Source organism: Mercurialis annua, linkage group LG8 (assembly GCF_937616625.2).
Source record: "Mercurialis annua linkage group LG8, ddMerAnnu1.2, whole genome shotgun sequence".
Classification (NCBI taxonomy): domain Eukaryota; kingdom Viridiplantae; phylum Streptophyta; class Magnoliopsida; order Malpighiales; family Euphorbiaceae; genus Mercurialis; species Mercurialis annua.
Genome location: NC_065577.1, coordinates 3,150,742 through 3,175,860, shown reverse-complemented (window position 1 = coordinate 3,175,860; position 25,119 = coordinate 3,150,742). Strand labels below are relative to the sequence as shown.

General features: G+C 33.1%; 4 protein-coding genes across 8 annotated transcripts; 2 read left to right on the top strand and 2 right to left on the bottom strand.

Moving 5' to 3' along the window:
• LOC126660123 (uncharacterized) lies at positions 1-2,441 on the bottom strand. 3 transcript variants are annotated; one of them, XR_007635224.2, is made up of 5 exons: positions 2,006-2,441; positions 1,751-1,891; positions 1,426-1,618; positions 450-542; positions 1-296 (listed from the first exon to the last, which is right to left on the bottom strand). XR_007635224.2 is itself a non-coding variant. In XM_050353466.2 (4 exons), exons 1-4 carry the CDS (start codon positions 2,342-2,344, stop codon positions 529-531), a joined length of 687 nt encoding a protein of 228 aa, XP_050209423.1. In that variant the 5' UTR covers positions 2,345-2,441; the 3' UTR covers positions 1-528. The 3 variants fall into 3 exon arrangements, 1 of the variants encoding a protein (XP_050209423.1); XR_007635225.2 differs by having other exon boundaries at positions 1-291; XM_050353466.2 differs by having other exon boundaries at positions 1-542.
• A 9,257-nt stretch (positions 2,442-11,698) lies between these two features.
• LOC126660129 (uncharacterized) lies at positions 11,699-13,790 on the bottom strand. Its single transcript, XM_056104015.1, has 4 exons — positions 13,392-13,790; positions 13,153-13,291; positions 12,826-13,018; positions 11,699-11,946 (listed from the first exon to the last, which is right to left on the bottom strand). The coding sequence occupies exons 1-2, from the start codon at positions 13,701-13,703 to the stop codon at positions 13,247-13,249; spliced, it is 357 nt and encodes a 118-aa protein (XP_055959990.1). The 5' UTR covers positions 13,704-13,790; the 3' UTR covers positions 11,699-11,946; positions 12,826-13,018; positions 13,153-13,246.
• A 3,735-nt stretch (positions 13,791-17,525) lies between these two features.
• On the top strand, positions 17,526-19,664 carry LOC126660121 (uncharacterized). Of its 3 annotated transcripts, none has more exons than XM_050353462.2 (4): positions 17,526-17,897; positions 18,008-18,148; positions 18,242-18,434; positions 19,505-19,633. In XM_050353462.2, the coding sequence occupies exons 1-4, from the start codon at positions 17,601-17,603 to the stop codon at positions 19,561-19,563; spliced, it is 690 nt and encodes a 229-aa protein (XP_050209419.1). In that variant the 5' UTR covers positions 17,526-17,600; the 3' UTR covers positions 19,564-19,633. The 3 variants fall into 3 exon arrangements, with proteins under 3 accessions (XP_050209419.1, XP_050209420.1, XP_050209421.1); XM_050353463.2 differs by having other exon boundaries at positions 17,527-17,897; positions 19,538-19,664; XM_050353464.2 differs by lacking the exon at positions 19,505-19,633 and adding an exon at positions 19,193-19,457 and having other exon boundaries at positions 17,528-17,897.
• LOC126660128 (uncharacterized) lies at positions 19,570-21,375 on the top strand. The gene is made up of 4 exons (XM_050353472.2): positions 19,570-19,802; positions 19,895-20,032; positions 20,157-20,349; positions 21,136-21,375. Exons 1-4 carry the CDS (start codon positions 19,767-19,769, stop codon positions 21,147-21,149), a joined length of 381 nt encoding a protein of 126 aa, XP_050209429.1. The 5' UTR covers positions 19,570-19,766; the 3' UTR covers positions 21,150-21,375.
• Positions 21,376-25,119: the final 3,744 nt, after the last annotated feature.

Sequence of the window (25,119 nt, the reverse complement as noted above, 5' to 3'; positions counted from 1 at the left end):
TATGAGTAAGAATGACTAATAAAGTCATTTAAATAGGTATAATAAAATTATTTTAATATAAGTAACATTAAACTTGTACATAATATTCATTAGAAAAAAACTTGTACATAATATCTTTCGACTCTTTTTTTACTACTGAACCAAAAATACCAGTCGACTTGTTTTATAAGTGAAGCTATTATAACCACTAATTTAACCATTGATCATAGCAAGGATGATATGGACCATTGAAGCAAGGTGACATATATTACATTGTTTTCACTTTACCCTTCTCTCTTATAGCCGCCAACCCTGTACTGTTAAACATATGGTTATTTTTTCTCCACCGGTTAAAATTTTATATAAAAGCTAACAAAATGTGTTTTGTAGAACTAAACATATCACAAATAAACTCCTATGAGAACCACACATATCATATGGTCCCAGCCAAAAGTTTTCATGCTACCTACCTATTTACAACACCGAAATTAAGAATCTGTCGGAGATCTCCACGGTCAATAAGCATCTTATGCCATCTTGCAGCTACAATTAAGCTTGGATAGCTGCCAGTACAACAAATGAGTAAATTATACTATCAACAGAAATAGTCTCTATGTTTTTTGAATTTACCAAAGAATAGCTATTTTCCTAATGCTGTTGGAAAAGAAGAAAGTGATAATATAAACAAATAATGATATGTTTTATTTTAGACTACTGAAATAATAAAATACAATTATCATAATCCTCTTTGCCCAACAGACAAATCCAATTGATTATTGATATCTAATGCTACAAGGAAAAATCAAGTGACAGATTACTTGCACAAAGGCCGCACAAAAGTTGAAACTAGACTTAGGAAGGCCGGGTGGTCTTTCACAGATTTCCAGTATAAAACTTTCAACATCATAGAAGGACCATACATGACTCTTCATAGGTAAGGTGAAATCAAATCAAATCCACTTTATCGGATTAGCTCAGCAAGACACTCATTTCTGAATAAAATCGTGGAAACATTAAAGCGGAAATAAGAGAAGTGAAAGGAAAAACATGGAAGAAGTATTATTCTTTCACGCAGAATACTTCTCAAATATATAAATTGACATGAAAGTTTCACAATTTAGCATAATTGCGTTATGAAATAAATGATACACAAAGCCAGTATTGCAGGAGTATAATATCCAGATTCAAGACATGAATCCATTCTAGAACGGTCAAGACAAGCAATTTTTGTAAGAGAACTTGCACCAAACAACAACAACAGCAAATGCACGCACTACAAACTTAGACATGAAGACATTGAGTTGTCTAGTTTTCCACCAAAAACAAAAAACAAAATATGACTAAACACTTATAGAGCCTTTGATAGCCAGAGTATAGAATTTCGGAAAGAAAACGTAAGCAAAAATAAGAGCTTTCTCATGATCATAGAAACAAAAATGTTAGTACCTGTACTATCTCGAATTGGTTTAAGCCTGAACAAATCAATTTCAGTCTCGCCATCAATCAAACAGCGAAAGACCTTTGTTTGATAAGTGTTCACCTCATTAGTAGTCTTGTTTCTAGCTTTAAAGGTTGCATAATAAAGAGCAAATGAAGTCCAATTTGCGCTAGTCACCTCCATGAATTCCAAATTTGCACCCTGCATGATTTAAGTGACAACAAAAGGCGATAGTTAGATAAAACATCCATCATGCAGTGACATGAATTTGAAATTAAAATATCCTTACTACAAGCAAACATACGAAAAAGAATTACTAATCTGAATTCTGACCTTCTCATCGTTCTGTTGCTTGACTGCAGAATGAACAGCCTCAATGCAGTTCTTGGTATAAATATCCTCAGGATCCTTCAGATTGACCGAGGCTTTAACACCAATAATAAACCCTCTGTAACCTTTTCCGATTTCAAAACCCTGCATAAGCATAAGCATAAGCAACGAATTAAGCATTCATAATTCTAACCTAAACACAATCACACAAAATCTATTAGCATGTGAGAATACATGTAGAAGGAAATAATAGCTTACTTCAGACTCCTTCACAATTTTCACATAATCCTCAAAGTCCTTTTCCTGCTGTTCGCTGCCTTCATAACCATCATCCTCCTCCTCCTCCGCATATACAATTTTTTCTTCTTCTCTGACTTTATTATCTGAGACCTCATCACAATCAGAATCATCACCGCTCTCCTCCTCGTCGTCGGAAACAGAGTTGTCGTCAAAACCAGCCTTTCTCTTCACCAAAACTATTCGTGTTGGCGTCTGCGAGGGTAATTCGTAGTCCGACAGGCCACGCACATTCCTTTCATCGTCAACAGCAGCGTTTAGCTTTATCGGCACCGACTCCACGCAGTCTAAGTTAGACATGATTGAATTGCTACAAACCCTAAATTTCAATTTGGGGGTGATTTTCAAAAGGAAAGTAACACGAGACTATATTTATACTATCTTACACCCTGTGTTTCCTTTTTATAAAGGGAAACGGATATTTTGCCCCTAGTAACAAATTTGTCTAAAATAGACACTTAATTTTATTTTTTATTTTTTAAAAATAAATACTCAATTATACCCCTCTTTTTTTTTGTCAAATAATTTAGTATATTGATAGAAACATTGCAGTTACAAATGTGACAAATACAAACTTTTTGTTGAACTAGCTAACTCATGAGCCATCATATTGAAACGTCTGTTGACATAGCATATTGAACAAGAAGTAAAAGAGCGACGGAGTCGACTAATATCTTGACAGATTCCCCAAGTCTTGTAATCCGAAACAGTGCCCGAATTTGCAGCCTGTGAAACCTGAAGAGCGTCTCCTTCAAAGATGACTCGGTACCAACCACATGAAATCGCCCAGCTAAGTGATTCACGTAATGCTAAGAATTCCAAAATTCCTGGGTCCCAAATATGTCGGTAACAAGCATGAAACCTATTAACAACACATCCAGAAGAATCCCTAGCCACCGCTGCAATGAAACCGCAATGATGCGAAGAGGAAGTAGCAGCATCAAAGTTAATCTTAATAAATCCCAACGGTGGAGCAATCCAACTGACCTGAATAGAATCTGAGCTGCTTACTGATAACGAAGTAGGATTAGTTGGTGGCAAAGAACAAAACTCTTCAAATGCAGAAATAGCCAAAGAGACAACCTCCTGCTCACCGTGAGCCACATGATCAAATAGGAGCAGATTACGACATTTCCATAGAGACCAGCAAATATAAGAACATAAGCCCAATGCATAATGTGTATTATCCAAAATAGCAAGTTCCTGCATAATATGTTTCCAAAGTTGAGGAAAAGGAAGAGTTGGTAGATTCACAGCTAACAAGTTTAAAGGAGAAACGAACCAAACTCTTTGCACAAAAGGGCAGAAAAACAACATATGTGTTAACGATTCCTCATCTCCACAATGAACACACACTAAGGAAACAGGACAATGTCTTCGGGTTAATGCAGCACCTGTTGGAATTGCTCCATGAATAGCACGCCATAAAAAAGTTTTAATTCGAGGAGCAATAGGAAGAAACCATAGAGCTTGCCAGTCAGACTTTGTAAATGTGAGTTGTTGAATGGCTAAAGAAACTGGTTTGTCGATTGTTGCCTGAAAGTAACCTGATTTTGCTGAGTATATACCTGATCTCGTATGAAGCCAAACTAACCTATCCCGTTGTTGAAAAAGAGGAACAGGAAGGGATAGAATACAATCAGCATGTTCAGTGATAAACAAACTTTTAATAAGAGGAGTATTCCAATCTGATGCAGAAGCAGAAAGTAATCCAGAAACATATAAAGGAACACTATCTACCTGAATATCCGTGCGTAGCTGAGGAATAAACAAAGGAGCACTAGCTACCCAAGGAGACCGAAGTGTAAATGTCTGGTTACCTGAATTAACTTGCCAAAGGAGTCCTTTCTTAAGCAAAGAAAACCCAAATGACAAGCTTCGCCAACCCCAAGATGGATTACGACCTGCTGTTGCCTGCAGAAAATGTGACTGAGCAAAATAACGACCTTTGAGTAGTTTAAATAAGAGAGATTCCTGATCTTGAATAACTCGCCACATTTGTTTCGCCAGAAGTGATTGGTTAAACTGAATAACATCTTTAAAACCCATTCCCCCACTCCATTTACTAAGACAAAGTGTATCCCAGGAAAGCCAATGAAGTTTAGGCTCATGATTATGAAAACTCCACCAGAAATTAGCTGCCAACCGATTAATCTGCTTACAGAGAGAGATAGGCAAACGGAAACACATCATAGTATATATCGGAATGGCAAAAATCACTGCTTTCAATAAGATCTCCTTTCCACTTAAACTTAAAAATTGCTCTTTCCATCCAATTAGCTTGCTCTTAATTTTTGATAAGATATAAACAAATGACTCTGTCTTAGTACCTAATAAAACTGCAGGCAGTCCTAAATAATGTTTACAAGGATCCATCAGAGTCATATGCAAGCTAGATAGTATAGCCGATGAAAGAGTCGCAGAAACATTACCTCCAAAATAAACCGATGATTTATCATAATTGATAAGCTGCCCACTAGCAGAAGCATAGTCATTCAGAAGTTGTAAAATTGTTATGGCTGAATATATTGAAGCAGGCGCAAAAAGAATTGCATCATCAGCGAAAAATAAATGTGAAATGGAAGGACAATGCTGATTAATCTTTAAACCTTGGAGGAGATGAAGCTGAACTGATTTATTGATCATAAAAGATAGTCCCTGTGAAGCTAAGACAAACAGTAACGGAGATAAAGGATCGCCCTGACGCAAACCACGACTTGGTATAATATAACCATGGACTGACCCATTAAGTTGGAACGAATATGACACTGTCGTAACACACTCCATTATCCAATGAATGAAAATACTATGAAAACCCCAGCACTGTAAAATAGTATGCAAATAAGGCCATTCCAAGCGGTTGTAAGCCTTACTGATATCAAGTTTCAAAGCCATGTACGGATGTCGCTGTGTTTTTTGATTTTTCATAAAATGAAACAGTTCATGTACAATCAAAATATTATCCGAGATAGCTCGACCCTTAATAAAAGCATTTTGCGTATCAGGAACAAGAATGGGTAGAATTTTCTGCAACCTAGAAGTCAAAACTTTTGAAATGATCTTATAAAATATAGTACAAAGACTAATAGGTCGAAGATCTGAAACTTGAACAGGTGAGGCAATCTTAGGAATAAGAGAAATAAGAGTGTGATTAAACCCTTTCAATAACTTGCCTGACCTAAAAAAATCTTGAACTGCCAAAGTAACAGACAATCCTATCATATCCCAATACTGATGGAAAAAATAAGCTGTGAAACCATCGGACCCCGGTGCTTTAGATGGATGAATATCAAAGACAGCCTGTTTAATTTCTTCACAAGTGACTGGAGCTATTAATGAATCATTCATAGAAGTAGTAACTTGGGTAGGAAAAAGATCAAGTACCTCTGAAATATTGGATGGCTGAGATGATAAATAAAGTTCCTCAAAGTAAGAATGAATAAGAGCTGCAATATCAACTTCATGAGTGAGCCATCTACCTGTATGATCTTGAAGAGCAGAGATATTGTTCCTTTGATTGCGAGACTTTGTATGTTCATGAAAAAAAGTAGTATTTTTATCACCATATTGGAGCCAACTAATACGAGATTTTTGTGCCCAGTAGGCCTCTTCCTGAAGTTGAGCATGAAGCAGCTGACTCTCCAAACTTTTTATGAATGGCCATTGAATATTAGCAGCAATTTGTTGATGAGCCAGCTCAATTTGATCCCGGAAGTAAGCAATACGTTTCTGTGAATTAGTTTGATTTGTAGAACGCCAAGAAACCAATTGCCTACGAGTACATTTAAGCTTGGTAAATACTTGAAACATTAGAGTACCTGAAACTGTAGTGTCCCAAACAGCGGAAATAATAGCTCGTACATTATCCAGAGAGCCCCATCGTTGATCGAAAAAAAACCGCCGTGGTCTAATGATTGATTGAGGACAAGTAGATAATAGTAAAGGTGTATGATCAGATCCAATAGGTGAAAGATGATATACTGAAGCAGTCGGAAAATTGTTGAACCAAGTATCCGATGTTAAAACTCGATCTAAACGTTCTCTCACCAGAAAAGGATATTTGCGTTTATTTGTCCAAGTGAAAGGAAAACCAACATAGCCTAAATCATGAACTGAAAGGGTATTAACAAAGCGAGAAAATAAGGTAAAAGAACGAGCCAAATAAGGAACACCACCCTCCTTTTCAGAAGGATGGAGAATTGCATTAAAATCCCCCATGATTGCATAAGAAGGCATTAACAACCTGTTAAAAGATAACAAAGTTTCAAGTTGCTGACCTAATTCCCTAGGGGAACTATGCAAATGGCAAAAAATTACATCAAACATACTAGTAGTAGAGTCATTCACTGTACAAACAACCATAAAGGAGGAGTAGGACTGAATACTTAGCTTTACATGGTCATGCCAGAATAATAAAAACCCTCCTGCAGTACCTATCGGTTCCACTCGAAACAGATTATGAAACCCCAGCTTAGCAACATATTTTATAGTAGCTTCAGAGTGCGTCTTAGTTTCTGAAACACAAAAAACATCTGGACCGTGGGACTTGACGAGCCAAAGCAGCTGTTTCTTTGTCAGAGTCGTCCCGATACCCTGACAATTCCAAAATAGAATTTTCATGGACCCGTCTGGAGCCAGTAGGGGCTGGCTACCTCCACCATATCAGATGACACCAAAATGAGTAATGAAGTTTCCTCCTCGGACATATAACTAACCGAGACTGAAGCTTCAACCTCATAGATATTTGAAACCATAGCTCGCTTACGCTTCTCATGCTGAGTATGAACCGCAAAAAACCCCATGGCCATATCAGATGCAGCAGCAACAGTAGAAGATATGAAAGAAGGATCCACAACTGCACTGCCGAAAGAGGGATAAGCACTAACAAAAGTACTGATAGTGTCAAAATGGAGACCCAAAAAGGACGCCCAATTTCAACAATTTGATTAGTCAATTCTGGTACTAAGAAACTATAACTTGTAAGAAGCTAAAAAGAACAATTAGAAAAAGATGAGAACCACAAAACAACAAAAATGGAAGAAGTCAGCCCATCTTTGCAAAATTCAAGTGAAATTCAATTCCCCGCCTCATAAGTTTCCATGCTTGCAACTTCAACTTCTGCTCCAAAGCTTTTATAAAACCAAATTCAATTTGCTGATGTCTTCAGAAACCCTTACTTAACTTCAATTTCATCTCCAAACAATGATTTCTTGATCAATTTGAAAAAGCCCTAATTTTTTCTCTCTAACACCGCCGCCGTCCCAACTGCCTTTCGATCTTTTCCTTTTATTGCGTTATACCCCTCTTTCAAACACTCCGCTTTATAAAGGAGCATAATTATACTGTTTTTAAAGTTTCTAAATGTACCACGAGGAGATAATTAATATTTGTAGGGAAAGATTAAAAACGTCTATTATTAAACCATATACCCTGAATTTTAAATGGGCTAATGTCTTATAAAAATATAATTCTAATTAACTTTAATTATACTAATTAACCAAAATTAACCATGAAAACCTAATTAAGTTTCACCCTTTAACAACAATCGTCGTTACCATGCATGCCGCTTACCGCACAACTACATCAGCAATCTCTAGCATCTGCAACATGCTATAGCCGTCGATACGACGAACAATGTCCGTTTGAACGGTACATTGTTCGAAAAGTATCATTCAAAATTCTTCAAATTTCAAAATACCTTTAAAAGTAAAACTACAAAAATTGAAATTTAATTAAAAAATTAAATAAAATTTAAAAGATCCCACACCAACTTGGGCCATGTTGCCCCTTATCGATACTCACGCTGCCTCCATACCCACTTTGACTACAGCTCTTTCGTCTCTTTTGAGAGGACGAACATCACAGTTAGGGCTGACAATTTTCTACATTATCCGTTAACATGACACGGCACGAAGTTAAATGGGTTCGGTTTGAGTTTATATGGATTTGGGTCATAAACGGATCAACCCGTTTATGACACAGTTAAATAGCGGGTTAAACTGGATAAACATGCCTAACTCATCTAAGACACGTTGAGACATGTTTAAATTGATCAATTAATTATAATAATAATTTAAATTATCATATGTGACCAAATATATTCATATAATGCATATCATTTATTAATGCGTTAAGTACATATAAAATCATGACCTTTACACCAAGTTTCAAAAATAACATGACCTTTAAAACGTGTCAATCACAGATACCACTTTTTATTTTTTTTAATTTCATCACGGTATATTTTTTCGGTGAAATTTTGCTGACTTTGTCTGCCATGTGTCATGTCACGTCAGTAAAAAATGGCACTAAAAATTGCCGATATTATTTAAAAAAATAAAAATAAAAGATGGTGCATGTAATTGACACGTTTTAAAGGTCATGTTATTTTTGAAATTTGGTGCAAAGGTCATAATTTTATATGTAATTAACCATTTATTAATTGTTGGTTGTTATATTGAGATTTATGGTTATTTTGGGGTTTTGGGGTTTAATTATACTTATTTAATTAAAAAATATGTTAAATGTGTTAGGTGGGTTATTAATAAATGTGTTAAACAATCTAAACATGCGACCTGTTATGACCTGTTTTGATAAACGGTTTAAACAGTTCAACATGTGTTAACCCATTTAATAAACAGGCCGGGTTCGGATTTGACATTTTAACACAATTAGTTAAACGGATTGAAAAAAATTATCTATTTTTAAATGAATATACAACATGTTTATAATACGGTGACACGAATTGCTATCTCTACTCACAGTTTATCCTCAAAGAATGAACAAAAAGTTTTCCTCCCTTATAGACGTCCTCAAGGGAGCGGCGACAAGATTGGGGTTATGGGACTGGGTGGCCGCAAGTGCAAAGGTGGCGACAACAAGTGGAATGGAAGAGGCAAGGGTGGGTGGCGGTACTGAAGATGAGGGATGAGTAAAATATTATAATCTTTTCATTTTAATTTTTAAGAGTATTTTAATTTTTTTATATTTTTACAGTTTTTTTATCACGTGGGATTATTGTGTCTATTTTTTAAGTGCCACCTCAATAATTTTTAACAGTGTTAATGTAAAATGGAGGACATGAGATTTACTGACTGACTTTTAAAATTTATTATAAAGAAGGCAAAAGTCAGGAGTCATATATAATAATTAGTTGTTAAAACTTCCTTCCAAACCAACGAGTTGTAATTCAAATGTTATAAGCACTAGACGGTAAACTGTCTAGATTGTGGGTTCAAATTCTTCTACAAGCGCTCTCGCTCTCTTAATTTTCTTTAAAAAAAAATTCCTTTCAAAAGTAGAATGAAAAATTCAGCCCTTCACATTTTTTTCGTTCTATTTGTTGCCTGCTAGAATTGAGCAAAACTTGAGGGCTGAATACATAGGTTGATTCTTGAATTTGTACCTTTTTACTCATTTAATTCCTAATTTTAATGTCTCACTTATCGAACCTCTGAATTTATTAAATAATCCGATTTGACCCCTGAACTTGATAAATATATAAACATTGAAGCCCTCTATACACAATTTCTTTTAAAATATTCCAAGTGACAGACGGACACGGAAAAATTTAACATTTACATATATATATCAAGTTTAGGTGTCAAATCGGATTAATAAATTCAGAAGTTCGATAGGTGAAATATTAAATTTATGAGTTAGATAGGTGAAATATTAAATTTATGAGTTAGATAGATAAAATGGTATAAATTCAAAGGTCAATCTGTGCATTAAGCTAAACATGGGAGTGGGGATGCTTGCATACATAACTTTCCAATACTCGTTTCATCTAATCAAAGTTATATTTTAACAAAATAAAAGAAATCACCACATAATATATTTATACATTTAATATTTGTAAATAATCTTTTTAATAAATTTTACAATGTACAATTACTGAAAGATTCTGTAATTTCAAATAAAAAAACAAATAAATAGAAATTAATTGTTTGTTATATTTTACAAAAAATAAAACTCAATTTTTTTTAAATAAAAGTATAATTTTTAAATTTTATATATGAAACAATATAAAGATATATAAACAAAAACAACACTTGTTTTAACATTGTATATTTTTTTGTACATTTTTTTCATTTAAATATGATTTGATTGTATAAATATTAAAGGAGATTTAAAAAGTGTATTCGGTGATACATAATCAACATGATTTGAAAGATGTGATTATTTATTAAAAGGTTCATTCCAACTTCACTAACATAATGTTTTTCAAAGAATACATGGAACTTACATATGTAATTTGTTTATATCTTAGTTTGATGAATATCATTAGGCTTAATGGCAAAAAAAACTCAAACCTTTACGATTTGTTGCAATTATATCCAAACCTTTTAATTTTTGCAATGATATCCAAATTGCATTATTTTGTTGCAATAATATCCAAATTGCACTTTTTATGTGAATTTTTTTGAGTTTTCTGTCATTTTTTAGGACTTTTACTATATTATTATACATCAAAACATAATAATAGCTTAATATCTTAATTAAAAACAACAAGTCTAGCCATCAATTTGACTATTATTGCTACAAAAAATACAATTTGGATATTATTGCAACAAAATAATGCAATTTGGATATTATTGCAAAAATTAAAAGGTTTGGATATAATTGCAACAAGTCGTAAAGGTTTGGGTTTTTTTTGCCATTAGGCCATATCATTACTCGATTTACATTATAAAAATTATACCATTACGATATATCTATATTAGTTTAATTATTTTTAAAAATAAATAATTATTAGTTTATATAAATTTAATTTTAAAATAAATCATGTTTACTTTTTATATTTTTAATTTGGATCCTTATTAAAAGAAAGTTTGTATCTGTCAATATCTACCTGAATAAAATTTCAAAAAATCAAAAATAAATAAAAAGATAAGTAATAAGCGCAAAAATATAACGAGCAAAACAATATAAAAATAAAGAGATAATTCTCAAAATATCCTACTTTAGAAAAATAATTGCAGCGGTACACATCTTTTTTTACTTTTCAAATTGTCTTTTTAATTTCAAAAATATCCTTTCTGGTGCTTTTTGTTTGTTTGTGCTTTTATAGTGTATTTGTAGTGTAATTATGGTATATTTATAGTGTATTTATGATATATTTATGATAATTTTTGGTAAATAGACGCTGGTTAAAAAATGCATCTTTTGTAAATATTTAATGAAATTGGATATTAAATGTAATTAGCAATTCTTAACTCAATACGAGCAATTACTTTCTAAAAGTAAGGTAATTTTAGGATAATCCCAAAAGTAAAAGAGAATGTAAAAAATAAAAGTTAATATAAAAAAAAACATTTTAAAAAATTTAGTTTGAAAGACTCCTAGTTTAAAGCGTAATTTTTTATAGGTTTTTAACAAGAATAAATTATGAAAAAGTAATAAACTCTATAAACAACCCAGGTATTACGCTTTACGCATTCACTCCCCTAATGCTCTAAGCAATACCATGTGGAGCAATTCTTGAGCAAATTCTCCCTACCATGCAGAGAACTTAACAAACAGTCTGATATAGAATAAGAAAAAAAAGTAGGCAACTGAAGAAAAGAATGCTATTTTGATTAAAACTAGGACGGTGGTTTAACCGTTGGGATGTAGTATGAATTTTAAATACGAGGATCTAAGCATCAAAGATAAGAGCCGAGCAATGATCATCATCTAAAGACAAATTCTTAGTGTACAGTAGATAATAAGTTCATGATTCCAAAATGTAGAACTACACATATCACAAATAAACTCCTACGAGAACCACACATATGGTCCCAGCCAAAACATTTCATACTACCTACCTATTTACAACGCCGGAAATAAGAATCTGTCGGAGATCTCCACCATCAATAAGCATCATATGCCATCTTGCAGCTACAATTAAGCTTGGATAGCTGCCAATACAACAAATGAGTAAATTATACTATCAACAGAAATAGTCTCTATGCTTTTTGAATTTAACAAAGAATAGCTATTTTCCTAATGCTGTTGGAAAAGAAGAAAGGGATAATATAAACAAATAATGATATCTTTTATTTTAGACTATCGAAATAAAATAATGAAATATAATTTCCATAATCCTCTTTGCCCAACAGACAAATCCACTTGATTATTGATATCTAATGCTACAAGGAAAAATCAAGTGACGGATTACTTGCACAAAGGCCGCACAAAAGCTGAAACTAGACTTAGGAAGGCCGGGTGGTCTATTCCACAGATTTCCAGTATAAAACTTTCAACATCATAGAAGGACCATACATGACTCTTCACAGGCAAGGTGAAATCAAATCAAATCCACTTTATCGGATTAGCTCAGCAAGAGACTTATTTCTGAATAAAATCGTGGAAACATTATAGCGGAAATAAGAGAAGTGAAAGGAAAAACATGGAAAAAGTATTGATCTTTCACACAGAATACTTCTGAAATATATAAATTGACATGAAAGTTTCACAATTTAGCATAATTGCTTTATGAAATAAATTATACAGAAAGCCAATGTTGCAGGAGTATAATATCAAGACATGAATCCATTCTAGAACGGTCAAGACAAGCAATATTTGTAAGAGAAATTGCACCAAACAACAACAACAGCAAATGCCTACAAACTTAGACATGAGGACATTGAGTTGTCTAGTTTTCCACCTAAAACAAACAACCAAATATGACTAAACAATTATAGAGCCTTTGACAGCCAGAGTATAGAAGTTCGGAAAGAAAATGTAAGCAAAAATTAAGAGGTTTCTCATGATCATAGAAACAAAAATATTAGTACCTGTACTATCTCGAATTGGTTTAAGCCTGAACAAATCAATTTCAGTCTCGCCATCAATTAAACAGCGAAAGACCTTTGTTTGATAAGTATTCACCTCATTAGTAGTCTTGTTTCTAGCTTTAAAGGTTGCATAATAAAGAGCAAATGATGTCCAATTTGCGCTAGTCAGCTCCACGAATGCCAAATTCGCACCCTTCATAATTAACGCGACAACAACAAATGTTAGCTACTAATCATGAAGATGCATATGGGGATAGGTTATAACAAACGAAAACTGAAGTAGGAGCAAATGCTAAAGGAAAAAGAATTACTAGTCTTAATTCTGACCTTCTCATCGTTCTGTTGCTTAATTACAGAATGAACAGCCTCAATGCATTGCTTGGTGTAAATATCTTCAGGATCATTTAGATTGACTAAGTTCTTAATACCAAAATAATTCCCTCTGAAACCTTCCGATTTCAAAACCCTAAATAAACACAAACAACCAATTAAAACATAAACAACGAATTAAGCATCCATAAAATCTATTCGAAAAAAATAAAAGATATTGAGAAATTATAGCTTACTTCAGAGTCCTTGACAATTTTCAAATACTCCTGATAGTCCTTTTCCTGCTGTTCGCTGCCTTCATAACCATCATCCTCTTCCCCGTCATATGCAATTTCTTCTTCTTCTCTGCCTTTATTATCTGATACCTCATCACAATCAGAATCGTCACCGCTCTCCTCCTCGTCGTCGGAAACAGAGTTGTCGTCAAAATCAGCCTTTCGCTTATGCGAGGATGTTTCCTTTACGGCATGGCCATCCGCATTGCCGTCATTATCACCGGCAATGTTCGAATTCATCGGAGCTGACTCGATATGGCTTTGGTTAGCCATGATTGAGTTGCTAGAAACCCTAGAAAAAACGAATTCAAAACTCAATTCACACGAGAGTATTTGTGCACTGTCACACCTGATCTTTTTTAAAATCAGATGCTCTTATAGTAAGGGAAAACTGATTGTTTTGTCAGTTAATAGATAGGTAAAGGGTGCAAAAAACACCTTATAGTTTTTACAAAAATACAGATCAGTGCTTTTATTTTTTTGGATATAATTAAGCCCTTTTTATTTTCAAATAGAACAAAATAACCCTTTCGTCCAATACCATTAGAAACACTCTTTTTTTGAAACAAGAAACACTCTTTAATGGCTGACATGTCTCTCATAATCATATAAAAAAAGTTCAAAAATAATTTTAATATTTAAAATATTTACCGAAAATTTGAGGGGGTAAGTGTCCTAAAAGTAAAATAAAAGAGTTTATTTGTTCGATTTTAAAACAACGAGGGTTTAGTTGTCAATTTTAAAAATATGAGTGCTTAATTGTGTCTAAAAATAATAAAAGGGTTAATATGTATTTTTGAGAAAAAGTCGAAGATTTTTTTGTAACTTCTGTCTAATACATATGAATTTTTTATATCTAACACCGTGACACGTGACTACAATTGTAATACAATATTTTAATTTAATAATTTTTAAAGTATACTGATGCCAATCAATTAATTTTATTATTATTACCAATTTTCAAAAGGAATGTCTTATTTTCGAAAGAATGTTCAGTTTTCAAATGTTGCTCCAAGACATCTTCAGACCTGTTTATATTAACTATTTATGATATATCAATTAAGAAAATAAAATTAATAATATTCCAATAATTTCTTACCGCTTAATATAAATTCTTATATAATATGCATTATTAGTAATTATAAACAAATAAATTTATAGAGTTTAGAATTTAAGGTTTATAGTTTAGAGTTTAGTATTTACAACAAGGACATGAGGTTAATGTTCGATGATGTAGATTTTGTGAATCGACTTGTTCGAGACTCTATGGAGATACAGGCCAAAGATGACCTTATAGCAAAACTGATGGACAAGCAATTGATGTTACAAAACTAATGTAGGTAAAATACACAAAAATCATAAGAATTTGACATTTCTCATTTTCATTACGAAAAGATATCAGGGAAATCATGAGTCTAAGTTCGTTCTACTTGAAGAAACGTCCTCCATATATTCAAGATAAATTTAGTCATGTAATCTACTTAATTGAGTTTCGGCTTTTGTTATGCAAGGTAAGAGTTGATGGCTTTGTCAAGATCGAAGTGCCGGTGCCAAACTCATCGAGAAAGAAACAAATAGAACCATCAAAGGATCAAGGCAAGGGTGTGTTGTATTGTGAACTTAGCGAAGAAAATGGTTTCCGGTTAAATCAGGTGTCGTTGCAACGAGAGAAGAAGCATATGATATAAACATAGGCACTTTGCACTACTGCTTAAGATGTATAGCTAGATACCTCATGTAAGGTTTTAGGATAAGTGATCAATTTTGCTGTTGTGACTTAGTTAAACAATAAAATATTGAGATAAAAATTAGGGACATATATGTATATTTTCCCTAAAAATGGCGTATTCGCTCATTCCTTTAAAATTTGACAAAATCTCGTCTCTTTAAATTTCTATGTTATTAGAAGAATTCAAAACCAACATTGGATCGCTAAGCACAAACGTTTAGTTAATAATCCTAAATGGTTTGACAATCCTCCTATACAACCAATCCTCCTATACAACCGGAACATCATTTGTTAGTAGTAGATATACCTCCTGATTAGCTAATGAAATATCCACAACCCTTTAAAAAAAAGAGGTTTGATTGTAGGTATCTTTGACTTGAGCGTACCTTGCAACGGAGAAACAGTCACGACGACCACGTAGACGAAACATTTCATTCTTACAATCAGTAATTTGTTGTTTGAAATCCCGTCTAATTCTGCTACCCCAAGTCATTAATTCTTGACCACAAAATTTGATGCGATCAGTGAGTTCAGAATTAGGTAAGTAGTTCCAACTTTTATTAACAATATCGGTACAACCCTTGTCATGAAGCCATGCATTTTCAAATTTGAATTTATGAGGAACTCGAGGTAAATGAATGTCCATATGCAGATTAAGTAGAATAGGGCTGTGATCAGACACAGGAGCAACCAAATTATAAACTCTAGCGGAAACAAACAGAGAGGACCAACTAGAATTGGCTAAGCCCCTATCTAATTTTTCCACAATTCAGTCATCAAAGCCTCGTCTCCTCTCCCAGGTGAATTGATATCCTACCATGCTTATTTCTTGGAGGCCACTGTCATCTAGTGCAGATCTGAAACCATCCATAAGCCAACTTGGGTGAATATGAAGACCTTGCTTTTCATGCGAAGCTAAAAGATCGTTAAAGTCACCAATATAACACTAAGGAAGGGTGGATTTGGAGCTTAAGGTTCGAAGAAGCTGCCAAGATTCTTGTCTGTTACTTCTCTCAAGATGCCCATAGAAGCCAGTTAATCGCCAACTTCGCATACCCTCAATGGTAATCTGAATATCAATGTGATTGTTGGAGAAGCTAAGAAGATTGGCTGTATTTTTATTCTTCCATTACATTGCCAAGCCACCTCCATGCCCTTTACAGTCTACAACAAAACAACCATCAAAACCAAGTGTTCTGCAAACTTGTAGAACTCTGTCGCGTCGTACCATTACTTCCATCAAAAACACAAAATCTGGTTTTTTTGGCAGCGACAATGTCCTTGAGGACATGAATTGAACGTGGGTTACGTAGCCCACGGATGTTCCAACTTAAGGTAGTCATTGAACACAATAGAAATGAAATAACTCTTCTACTATAACTGAAGAGAAATTAGAAGTCAGAGCTCTCTAAAATCTACACATTGGTAGATGAAAGCGGAGTGAAATGTATTGAAAATTAATAATTAATTATAATTAAAATTTTATTTATTTGACATTTGTTTAAACTTGTCGACATGAAAAAAAGTATGAAATGGTCCTTAAATATAATTACTTATATATTTTAATCCTTATAATAATAAAAATAATTTTTTTTTATTTCAGGATGCAATTGAAAATAAAAAATGCGAAGTAGGGTAAAATTGAAAAAATTCAATGTCGGGGTGGAATTGAAAACAAAAACAAAGGTTAGATATTTTTCAGCCTATTAGCCTATTTTTTATGATTAATTTAAAATTAATTGATATGGTGGGAGGTAATTTAGAGACGGGGTAATTAAGTCATTTTAGACTTCTCCTTTTTCCAAATGTATTTTAAATTAATTAATATGTTGGGAGTAATAGATATAAGGCCTAATCACTCAAAAACCCCTCACCTTTAAACTTTTTTTCAATTCCACCCTGACGTTGAAAATTTGTCAATTTTACCCACTTTTGAATTTTCCGTTTTCAATTGTACCCCAATATTTTAATTTTTGTTATTTTTTTTACTTAAATGATGAAATCATTCAATTAATTAAGTCTAAACATGAAATTAAATTCTTTTTTATTCAAAAAAGTACAAATAAGTCCTTTATTTTTAAAAACTAACTAAAAACCATAATCAAATTAACACTAATTTAAATTCTTAATTAATTTAACTAAATTTAAATAAATTTTAAAAATATACAATCAATATATGCTAGACATGGAGAATGTTTTAAGCAAATTTCCAAACGCAAAAGACATTAATTTAATTTTTCAGGGTACAATTGAAACACAAAAATGCAAAATAGGGTAAAATTGACAAATTTTCAACGTCAGGGTATGATTGAAAAGGGGCTAAAAGGTCGGGGTTTTTTTAAGACATTAGGCCTAGATATAAAGATAAAACGCCACGTCTAAAACAAGGCACAAACTCAAAATCCCCAAATTGTAGTATTTTCTAGGGTTTCTAGCAAATCATGTCGGAGTTGATGAAGTCATACATTGCTGTTGATAATGAAGGCCTTGCCGTTTACGAATCACCGTCGCTGAAGCGAAAGGCTGCTTTTCACGACAGTTCTGATACTGACGAAGAGAAGGAGGACAAGAGCGATGGTGATGCTGCTGCTTCTGAAGGCGGCGAAGATGCTGCTGCGTCTGAAGGCCGCGAGGACGCTGCTGCTTCTGAAGGCGGCAAAGATTATGCTGCTTTTGAGGGCACCGATGAAGAAAAAAGGGAAATGCAGGAGTACTTGAGAATTGTGGCGGAGTCTGATGTAAGCATTAATAGCGCTATTTTTCATAATCAATATGCTAGTACATTTTGTGTGATTGTGTTTAGGTTAGAATATTCTCCATGCTTATTTGGTTGATTGTGTTTATTCAGGGTTTCAATATTGGAAAAGCTCTCACTGCGCATCATATTGGTGGTACAGAGGTGCTTGATGTGAAAGATTTAGAAGATGCTCGTACCACGGACTGCATTGAGGCTGTCACTCTAGCAATTGAGCTAGAGAACGAGGTGGAGGTCAGTACTAACATCAATTGCATTTGTATTTCAAATTTCCGTCACTGTTTGATGAGTGTTTTATCCAACAAATGGTTTATTTTTGTCACGCAGGGTGCAAATTTAGAATTTGTGGAGGTAATCAAGGCAAATTGGACAGGATTTACTTATTATTGGGTAACCTTTACAGCTAAAAACAAGACTACAGGAAAGGTGGACACTTATCAATCGAAGATCTTTAACAATTTGGCTGCTGGCGAGATTGAAGTCGATTCATTCAATCTTAAACCAAGTGGAGATAGTACAGGTACTAATATTTTCTGTATGGTCATTTTTTTATATCCTCTTATGAGAAAGCTCTCAATTATTGCTTGGTGCAAGTTCTTTTTCAAAAATTGCATGTCTTGTATTGAATGCATTAGACAGTACTAAAATTAATTCATGTCCTGTGATTATACTCACGCAACTCTGGATTTTGTTTTCATAACTTGATTATGCTAACATATGAAACTTTTATTGTTATTAAAGAATGTCAATTTCATATAATTGGCCTGTATTTCTGTGTGAAAATCAACAAGTCCAATAGTACTCTATAAAGTATTTGTTTTTCTGGATTTAATTTGATTACTCCATGCCTGTTGAAGAGTCCTGTGGTCTATGGTCCTTCTAATGCTGTTGATACTATAGTTTCCTACTTGAATTCTGTGGAATAGACCACCCATCCGTAAGTCTAGTTTCAGCTCTCTAACTTTGTGGTGCCTTGGTGCAAGTAAGCTGTCACTTGACCTTGGGGATAGAGGACTATGCAAATCATAGTTATTTTTTTTTTATAGTCTTGAGCTATTTTCTGTTTTCATATTTAAGCTCTATCATTATATTTTTTTTATTATCCCTTTCTCCTCTTCCAACAGAACTAGGAAAATAGCTAATCTACGGTTATCTGTTCCTTGCTAGTGTTGCATTAATAATATTCAATTTTAAATGCTTTAAATTAAATTTAAATAACAGAGACTATTGTTTGTTATTCTGTCGATAGTATAATTTACGTTTTTGATTTCTTGGCAGCTATCCAAGCTTAATTCTATTCATCAAGATGACAGAAGATGCTTATGAATTATGGACATGTCAGACAGATTTCTGATTTCTATTTAGGCTGTATATATACTTTTCCTGATGACTAAATCTATGACTTCCATAGGAGTTTATTTATGATGTGTATTAAGATGGCATATCATAGTTCTACATTTTGCAAGACTTTGTGGAAGTTATTAACTTTATCCGATTTGAACTTATTATCTATATTAAATATTTATGTTTAAGACGATGATTATTGCTCGGCTCAGATCTTTGATACTTGGATTGTTATATTTAAAACAGTATATGAAGCCTTAGACTTCTTGTGCTCCACAGAATTTGTTCATTCAGCTGGCAAATAAGTCCTACATGGATTAGGTTATCTTGCTACATCAAATTAGACAAGAGCGAAAGGCTGCTTTGGACGATAGTTCTGATACTGACGAGGAGAAGAAAGACGAGCGATGGTGATGCTGCTGCTTCTGAAGGCGGCGAAGATGCTGCTGCTTCTAAAGTCCGCGAAGATGATGCTGCTTCTGAAGATACCGAGGAAGAAGAAAGGGAAATGCAGGAGTATCGGAGAATTCTGGAAGAGTCTGATGTAAGCATTAATAGCGCTATTTTTTTAATTAATATATGTGATTGTTTAGGTTAGAATTCTCCATGCTGACTTCGTTGTTTGTGTTTATTCAGGGTTTTGATATCGGAAAAGCTCCCACAAAGAATTATATTGGTGGTAGAGCCGAGCTTGATGTGAAAGATTTGGAAGATGCTCGTACCACGGACTGCATTGAGGCTGTCACTGTAGCAATTGAGCTAGAGAACGAGGAGGTCAGTATTAGGAGGTTACAATTAAGGGGGAATTCGCAGTCCATGTGCACTTTTATTTCAAATTCATGTCACTGCATGATGGATGTTTTATTTATCCAACAAATCGTTTATTTTTTTCACGCAGGGTGCAAATTTGGAATTTGTGGACGTAATCAAGGCAAATTGGACAGGATTTACTTATTATTGGGTAACCTTTACAGCTAGAAACAAGACTACTGGAAAGGTGGACACTTATCAATCGAAGATCTATAACAATTTGGCTGATGGCGAGATTGAAGTCGATTCATTCAATCTTAAACCAAGTAGAGATAGTACAGGTACTAATATTTTCTATATGATCCTCTTGTGAGAAAGCTGTTAATTATTGCTCTGTGCAACTTCCTTTACAAAAATTGCATGTCTTGTATTGAATGCATTAGACAGTATTAAAATTAATTCATGTCCTGTGATTATACACACACAACTCTGGATTTTGTTTTCATAACTTGATTATGCTAACATTTGAAACTTTTATCGTTACTAAAGGATGTCAATTTCATATAATTGACAAGTATTTTTGTGTGTAAATCAACAAGTCCGACAGTACTAAATAAAGTATTTCTTTTTCTGGATTTAATTTGATAACTCCATGCCTGTGGAAGAGTCCTGTGGTTTATGGTCCTTCTAATGTTGTCGATAGTTTCATACTTGATTCGCGCAGCATCCATAAGTCTAGTTTCAGCTCTCGACTTTGTTGTGCCTTAGTGCAAGTAATCCGTCACTTGACTTCTTCTCGTAGCTTTTAGATATGAATAATCAATTGGATTTATCCGTTGCTCGTAACCTTGGGGATAGACGACTATGCAAACCATAGTTAGTTTTTTGAGACTCTTAAGCTATTTTATGTTTTCATATTTAAGCTCTATCATTATATTTTTCTATTATCCCTTGCTCCTCTTCCAACAGAATTAGGAAATATCTAGTCTACGGTTATCTGTTGTTTGCTAGCGTTGCATTACTTTAATAATATTCAATTTTACATACTTTAAATTAAATCTTAATAACAGAGACTATTGTTTGTTATTCTGTCGATAGTATAATTTACGTTTTTGATTTCTTGGCAGCTATCCAAACTTAACTGTATTCATCAATATGACGAAAGATGCTTATGAATTATGGACGTCAGACAGATTTCTATTTAGGTTGTATATATACTTTTGCTGATGACCATCTATGACTTCCATATTTGTGATGTGTATTAAGATGGCATATCATAGTTCTACATTTTGCAAGACTTTGTGGAAGTTATTAACTTTATCCGATTTGAACTTATTATCTATATTAACTATTTATGTTTTAGACTATGATTATTGCTCGGCTCGTATCTTTGATACTTGGATTGTTATATTTAAAACAGTATATGAAGCCTTAGATTTCTTGTGCTCCACAGAATTTGTTCATTCAGCTGGCAAATAAGTCCTACATGGATTAGGTTATCTTGCTACATCAAATTAGACATGGTTTGATGCAACTTTATTTCCTAAGCATGGATAATATATTATTATTGAGATAGTATTTTGTAATTTTTTAATGGCTTAATTTCTTAAAAAAAAACCCACCATACACTTTTTTTTCGATTATACCTTGATCTTGTAAAAACACCAGTTGTACCCAATTTCGGATTTTTATGTTTCATCCCTACCCAAAAGTATTAAGTTGTACTCATTTCATTTGGAAAAGAATTTATATCATATTTTTTTTATTTTAAAAATACAAACAAGTTCTTAAACTTAAAAAATAATCAAATATATCCTAATAATTAATTAATTTTTTAATTTTATAAAATAATAAAAAAAATTAAAAAAAAATAAAAAAAATCTGGAACCAATGAGGAACCGTCGCTGCTCCTTTCCCAATTTGGAGAAGGAGCGGCTGCTCCTTCTCCAAAAAGGCTCGCTCCTTCTCCAAATTGGAGAAGGAGCTGTTCCTCCTCCAAATTGGAGAAGGAGCTGCTCCTCCTTCTCCACTTTTGCCGCTCCTTCTCCGATGAAAAAGAGCGGCGGCGGTTTTGGAAACATTTAAAAAAAAATAATAAGAAATAAAAAAAAATAATAAGAAATCATCCTTCATGCACATGCCAGGAGGCAGATTATACGGCGTCACAATAACTGGCCAGGAAGAATAATTTTTCCTAAAACTACCAAATGGTTGAAACTCGTCAGTACATAATCCTAGCCTGATATTTCTTGTTTCATCAGCAAAATCTGTATGCAACTCACTGAACCGTTTCCAAGCCGGAGAGTTAGAAGGATGACACATCTTCTCGTCTTCCATTTCATGTTCAGCGTGCCATGTTATATGTTTAGTTGTGGCTTTGGAAGCGTACAATCTTTGCAGCCTCGGAGTTAAAGGGAAATAAAACATTTTTTTGTACGAAACGTTAGCCCTTCTTTTTTTGTACGGAACATTAAGTTGTACTCATTTCATTTGGAAAAGAGTTTATATCATATTTTTTTTAAAAAAATACAAACAAGTTCTTAAACTTAAAAAAAATAATCAAATATATCCTAATAATTAATTAATTTGTTAATTTTATAAAATAATAAAATAAATTAAAAAGAATTAAAAAAAAAATCTGGAACCAACATGGAACCGTCGCTGCTCCTTTCCCAATTTAGAGAAGGAGCAGCTGCTCCTTCTCCAAAAAGGCTCGCTCCTTCTCCGATTCGGAGAAGGAGCTGCTCCTCCTTCTCCACTTTTGGAGAAGGAGCGACCGCCGCTACTTCTCATCGCTTCTTCTCCGATGAAAAAGAGCGGCAACGGTTTCAGAAATATTTAAAAAAAAAAAATTAAAAAAAATATTATTATTTTTAATTTTTTTTAAAGAAGATGGCATTTTTGTGCTATTAATAGCATTAATATCTAATTAGTATATAGGTTAAAAATAAATGATTGTTTTAAACTCTTTTTCAAATAAAAAGAGTACAAATTAATGATTTTGGGTAGAGATGAATTATAAAAATCCAAAATTGGGTACATATAGTGTTTTTACAAGGTTAGAGTATAAACGAAAAAAAGTGAAAGGCGGGGGTTTTGAAAGGAATTAAGCCTTTTTTTTATTATTTAGGTAAATATGCAAATACTCAATGATATGTGTATTTTTATAAGGAACAATAATGTTGAAGTGACATTTAAAAAACAGACGCACAATCAGCTCCATGTCATCTGACACGTTATTAAAAAAACGAAAAAATAGAAAAACCAAAATAATTTAAAAAATTAAAAATTAAAGAATCCTAATATTCTACCATCCCTCACCTCCGCTGCCACCCACTTCGGCCTCCTCCACTCCACATATTTCCGCCGCCTTCACACATGCGACCACCCACTGCCCATCACCCCCAAACCTGCCGCCATTTCACGACGATCTATTCGTCTTCAAGTTTGAAATTCTAAATTATGGTACATGTGAGAAGTATCTAAATAATTTGCTCATAATGTATTTATAAATAATACTTTATTGATATCGCAAATGATTTAATTAATTTTATATTATCCGATTCCTTCTCAACACCTCACAAGAAAAATTCCGAATTGGATCCCAAATTGACGGATTAGAATATATTGAAATGTTGTTTAATTGATATTAAAATACATAGAAAATTAATTCATTTAAAAATAATTAGCATATCTATATTTTAGCTATTAATTAAACATGGCATATGACTTTAGACCCCTATCACAAAATTCCCTAATAGCCAGTAAACCCCCTAAGTTGTTCTCCGATGAAAAGACCCATATAGATTTATTCACCAGAAAAGACGAACGGGTCAACAAGTTTGTTTTCTCCGATAAAAATAAAAATAAAAAATAAGCCTAATCCCTTAAAAAACCCCGACCTTTTAACTTTTTTTTTTCAATTCTATCCTGACGTTGAAAATTGGTCAATAATTATACCCTAATTTGTATTTTTTTCGTTTCAATTGTACCCCATAGCATTAATTTGACCTTTTTTATTGGACAAAAGTTCAAAAAAAAAAAAAATTCCAATAAGGTCAAGTTAATGCAAAAATGTTACATAATCAAATCCTTTTCTCTATCTTCGTCGCCGCCAAATTCGCTGTGTTTTGATTCCTCTGCCGCTTCAACCACGTCCGCCGTCTCCGTGTCCATCTCCGTTTCGTTTTGTTATTATCAGATCTGGAATGTTACGAGAAGAGGAGAAGATTTAAAATATAATTTTGCAACTGCAGAACGTATGTAACAATTAAACACAGTATTTTTCAACACGCTAAACGGAAACTGTATTTTTCAAATTAAAATGGGTTGTGACAGTGGAGCGTCTAATTTCCTCTTTACTCTTTATATAGCTAAGTTAATAATTATATTTTACTGTGAAGAAAAAAATTAAGTTATAAGCCCACTTTATCATTTTTAATTTTTAAAATTTTGCATATATGAAGTTTTAATTCATTTTATTACACTATATGTCTTTAAATTACAAATACACATAATTCATCTATATATAACAATTTTTTTATAAAATTCAAAATAAAATATATACACTATCATCTTAAGTGTGCACCATATCCATTTTGCTTTCATTTTTGTGCCGTTTGTCCTTGATGTCGTTTTTTCTTTAGGTTTCATGTATAACTAGCATAACACCCGCGCTACGCTGCGGGTTTTCATTATATAATATAAAAGTGTATGTAAAACATCAAAAAAAATTATAAAAAAACACATTAATACAATGGAATTGGATATTATACTGATAAAGTAATATTTATTGCCCATTTTTCCTAATAATCTTTTATTACTATATCACATCTTTAATGATTATTACTAATTTATAAACTTTTGTCTCATAATATGTAAGTATATTTTATTCTATTATAAAATTAAAAAGTATTTGATCGGATTACAATAAAGTATTATGCAAAGCAAGATATATATTTTTTTGTCCTCCATAAAATTTCCAACAATTATAACTTTTGGCATTTGATTATTAATTTCAATAACATGACCAAAATCTTGATTAGTAAGCATATGCACTCTATTCAACGTTTTTATAATGCCTTTCACCACGAATATACACATATCCATTG

Coding starts and splice junctions, on each gene's coding strand:
- LOC126660123 (XM_050353466.2), bottom strand. CDS start 2,344: ATGTCTAACTTAGACTGCGTGGAGTCGGTGCCGATAAAGCTAAACGCT. Junction 1,892..2,005: donor AAATTGTGAAGGAGTCTGAA/GTAAGCTATTAT, acceptor ATGCTTATGCAG/GGTTTTGAAATCGGAAAAGG. Junction 1,619..1,750: donor AGCAACAGAACGATGAGAAG/GTCAGAATTCAG, acceptor TAAATCATGCAG/GGTGCAAATTTGGAATTCAT.
- LOC126660129 (XM_056104015.1), bottom strand. CDS start 13,703: ATGGCTAACCAAAGCCATATCGAGTCAGCTCCGATGAATTCGAACATT. Junction 13,292..13,391: donor AAATTGTCAAGGACTCTGAA/GTAAGCTATAAT, acceptor GTGTTTATTTAG/GGTTTTGAAATCGGAAGGTT.
- LOC126660121 (XM_050353462.2), top strand. CDS start 17,601: ATGTCGGAGTTGATGAAGTCATACATTGCTGTTGATAATGAAGGCCTT. Junction 17,898..18,007: donor GAATTGTGGCGGAGTCTGAT/GTAAGCATTAAT, acceptor GTGTTTATTCAG/GGTTTCAATATTGGAAAAGC. Junction 18,149..18,241: donor AGCTAGAGAACGAGGTGGAG/GTCAGTACTAAC, acceptor TTTGTCACGCAG/GGTGCAAATTTAGAATTTGT.
- LOC126660128 (XM_050353472.2), top strand. CDS start 19,767: ATGCAGGAGTATCGGAGAATTCTGGAAGAGTCTGAT. Junction 19,803..19,894: donor GAATTCTGGAAGAGTCTGAT/GTAAGCATTAAT, acceptor GTGTTTATTCAG/GGTTTTGATATCGGAAAAGC. Junction 20,033..20,156: donor TTGAGCTAGAGAACGAGGAG/GTCAGTATTAGG, acceptor TTTTTCACGCAG/GGTGCAAATTTGGAATTTGT.